This window comes from Gloeophyllum trabeum (genome assembly GCF_000344685.1).
Source record: "Gloeophyllum trabeum ATCC 11539 unplaced genomic scaffold GLOTRscaffold_00001, whole genome shotgun sequence".
Taxonomy (NCBI): domain Eukaryota; kingdom Fungi; phylum Basidiomycota; class Agaricomycetes; order Gloeophyllales; family Gloeophyllaceae; genus Gloeophyllum; species Gloeophyllum trabeum.
The window spans coordinates 4049730-4053492 of record NW_006920410.1 but is presented as its reverse complement, the minus strand read 5'-3'; the positions used below and the strand labels follow the sequence as shown (position 1 = coordinate 4053492).

General features: G+C 52.2%; 1 protein-coding gene across 1 annotated transcript; it reads left to right on the top strand.

Annotated features, from left to right (window-relative positions):
- GLOTRDRAFT_30792 (uncharacterized protein) lies at nucleotides 1-990 on the top strand (the record flags this gene model as incomplete). Its single annotated transcript, XM_007862023.1, has 2 exons — nucleotides 1-237; nucleotides 337-990. 2 exons carry the CDS (start codon nucleotides 1-3, stop codon nucleotides 988-990), a joined length of 891 nt encoding a protein of 296 aa, XP_007860214.1.
- Nucleotides 991-3763: the final 2773 nt, after the last annotated feature.

The following is a 3763-nucleotide window of genomic DNA, read 5'->3' as shown; positions in this document are numbered from 1 at the left end:
ATGTCGAACAATCTGATCGCTGTTGTCCCCGTCCTCGACGGCTCGAACTGGCCTACCTGTTCCGAGCAAATGATCGCGTACCTTATGTCCCAAGGCCGCTGGGGAAATGTTGATGGCAGCATCACGCAGCCAGCTGTCGTCGTCTCCGGTACCACCAGGGACTCAACCACTGCTGACGCCTGGAAGGAAAAAGATGTCAGGGCTATGGGTACGATCCGTCTGCGCTGCTCTCCCGCCGTCGCCTCCTACATAAAGGACAAAAAATCGGCCAAGGAAACTTGGGACCAATTGTCTTCCCTCTATTCATCTATGTCCCTCGGCGCCATTTACAATGAGCTGCGGGGGGCCTTATCAACGAAGATTCCGGCGGATCAGCACCCTGCTCCAGCCTTCGCAAAGATATCCAAACATTTCGACACTCTGGAAGCGGCCAAGGTCAAGATTCCCATGGTTATTCAAAGTCTAATTTGCCTTTATGCGCTCCCCAGCCGCTACGAGAACATTGCGCAGATGCTGGTCCAAGCTACCTCTGCTGACAACATGAGCATAGGTGCAGTACGGGAAGCAGTTACCACTGCTTGGGACCAGTCTCAAGGCAAGAAGCCTGAGAAACTCGGTGCGCACAAGATCTCAGCAGTGAAGCGTAAGCCGGGTGATCCCTCCTTTTCTTCGCAGCAGCAGCAGCGCCCTCAGGGCAGCAGCAGCAATGCGCGAGATGGGAAGAAGCGCCCTTACCGCAGCAAGCGCGCGGGCAAGAAGCGTCAGGGGCAGAACCACGATCATCACCATGCCCATGACGTCTTGATCGCCTCGACGTCTCCCTTCCTCCTCCAACCATCGCTCACGTCCTCGACATCGCACCCACCGGCAGCAAGACTCGGACGGTCAAAGAGCAAGGTCTGTTCCACCCGCCTCCTTCGGCGGATACCAGTCACTACAACAACAAGCGTATCAAGAAAGCCTTCAAGCTCGCACGGGACCTTGATATAAGTCCCACTGAAGAGGACATCAAGGTTTTGGATGCTCTTGTTGGGCAAGTCGACCCGGACCCGGATGTCGACATGGAGGACGCCGACTCTGTCGCCTCCAGCCACGCATCCAAGCGCGCTCGCTTTGAAGGAGTCGCTCGCGCGGATGACGCTGCGGACAGCGACCACGACGACAACCAGTCCATTGACTGGGGTAGTGACAAGGACCAGGGGGAGACTGTCAGTCTCGGCGACGAGGAAGACCTGGACCACACTATCGCGGAGGCTGCTGGCTTCGACCAGAATGCCTTTATCGACGAGCACTATTCGTACGTGCCATCTTCCCCTCTACAGGACTCCACTGACGCGCCATCACAGTTCGGGCAGCATAGTGTAGATCTTAAATTGAGTCCTGTAACTTTGGCCTTAATATATTGCACTCATGCGCAAACTTATGCTGCGTGTGCAAAATGTAAGGGGAAAGATAAGGCACAACAGGGTAACACCTGGATTCTCGACTCGGGGGCCTCTCGACATTTCACTTTTGACATGAGTGATTTCATTGACTTTGAGGAATTTAAGCAACCTGCGACCGCGTCTACCGCGAACGGGTTTGCACGAATACTTGGGTTTGGTACGACGGTCCTGAATTATTATATTAAGGACGTCGGGAACATAACCACCTGGTTATTTCCAGTTTACTATATACCTGACCTGAATATTCACCTCATGTCACTCGGAGTATTGCTCCAGGATAAATTGAAAGTGTCTGGCAATGACCGACACATAAGTCTCTATGAAAAGGGATTGCGCGAACCTTTATTCAGGTTTTTACCGCGGCAGCCCGGCGACACTATCTACAGTGTCAGTACAATTCCTGCACCGGATGCGTACTCTATATTCCCAACGATCTATGTGGTCGATTATGGGATTATGCACCGTCGCATGGGACACCCCTCTAAGGAAGTCCTGCAGCAAGCTAGGGAACACACTAAAGGTTTCCCCACCAATCTGGAGTTTCCTTCGGAAGACCCAGTATGCCCTGGATGCGCAGAAGGCAAAATGCCTTCTAAGGCTTTCCCGCCATCCACTCTACGGGCTAAAGAACCACTTGAGTTAATTCACTCGAATCTTAAGTCTTTTCCCGTAGACTCCTACCATAAGTATCGGTACACAATCGTCTTCTTTGACGATTACACCTCCTATGGATGGGTCATGCATATGCGCTCCAAGGGTGCTGCAATTGCTAAGACTCGTCAATTCCTAGCCTACGTACAAAATCAATATGGCAGGAAAATTAAGGAGTGGATGTCCGATGCAGGGGGAGAGTATAAATCTGATGCATTCATCGAGATGCTCAGAGCAGAGGGCATAAAAATCCGACAAAGCGCACCTTATGCGCACCAACAGAACGGTCGCGCTGAGCGCTTTATTCGGACTATAATGGACAAAGCGCAGTCAATGCGGCTAGAGTCCTGCTCACCTCCATCTTGGTGGGAATTTGCAGTAGACCATGCTGTTCACGTCTACAACCGGACCCCTTTGAAGCGCCATCAATGGCTGACTCCTTATGAGGTCCTGAACAAAGAAGCTCCCGACATCAAACACTTACGTGTCTTTGGATGCGGAGCGTATGTCTACCTGCCTAAGGAAACCAGACCCAATAAGTTATCGCCTAAAGCTGAGCTGATGACTTACATTGGTGTCGCTGATGGTGGCCATGGCTTCAAGTTCATGCACGCCAATAATAGTATAGTCACTCAGCCTACTGCGCTGTTTGACGAAGCTATGTTCCCTAAATGCCCTAATACAAAGCGACGGGCAAGCACTAGGCTGCAAAGTGCGCCTAAACCAGCTGACAGTCAACCAGAAAATTCTGATGATGACTGGATCACTGATGACGATGAGCCAGACTCACGTCCTCCTCCTAAATCCCAAAAGGGGCCAGGCCAGGATCGTGACGACGAACCCGCGCAGCCTGGGGCGCGAGAGCCTGAGAACCCGCCTTCTCCACCTCCGGGGGATCCTGCGCCACAAGATGAGCCGCGGAGACCGGTGAGAGAAAGGAAACCAGTAACTCGCCCGGGTAATATCTACGGTGAATCACAGAATCCCGTAGAAACCTATCGCGAGATTGAGTCAGACAAGAAGTGGAAGGATTTAGTTGGCAAAAAACCCAAGACGTCGCGCATACCTCGCCAGTCCAAGCAGAAGCAACAGGTTCCCAGACCTAGCTCTGCCCCTCCACCTCGCGACCCTCCTGCTCAATCCCCAGGTGCTTCGCATGAGCCAGTCGCTCCTGAAGCCTCTGACCAGCGGTCTGAACATGACGCTGATGAGTTACTTCTGGCACAGCTATGCCGGGAAGGGGGAGTACCATTAATTAATTACCTGCTTCTGAAGGCTATTTCGCCTGAGGCAGATGATCCAGACACGTCCAATGTCAGAGAATGGACGTATCGTGATATTCTTCACCTACCACCAGAAAAGCAGAAGGAATGGAGAGCTGCTTGCCACGAAGAATTGGATGCGCTCCGTCGGCGCAGAGTCTTCGACTTGGTTGACCACCCTAAAGGGCGTAAAGTCATGAAATGTCGCTGGGTATTTGACGTCAAATCAGATGGACGTCGTAAAGCGAGATTAGTCGCTAAAGGCTTCTCGCAGGTTGAAGGTATAGACTTCGACCAAATATTCTCACCAGTTGTGCGCTTGAAGACAGTGCGCCTTATGCTCGCGCTAGCAGCGCTTGAGGATTGGCACATATCTGGACTCGATGTGTGCAATGCCTATCTTTA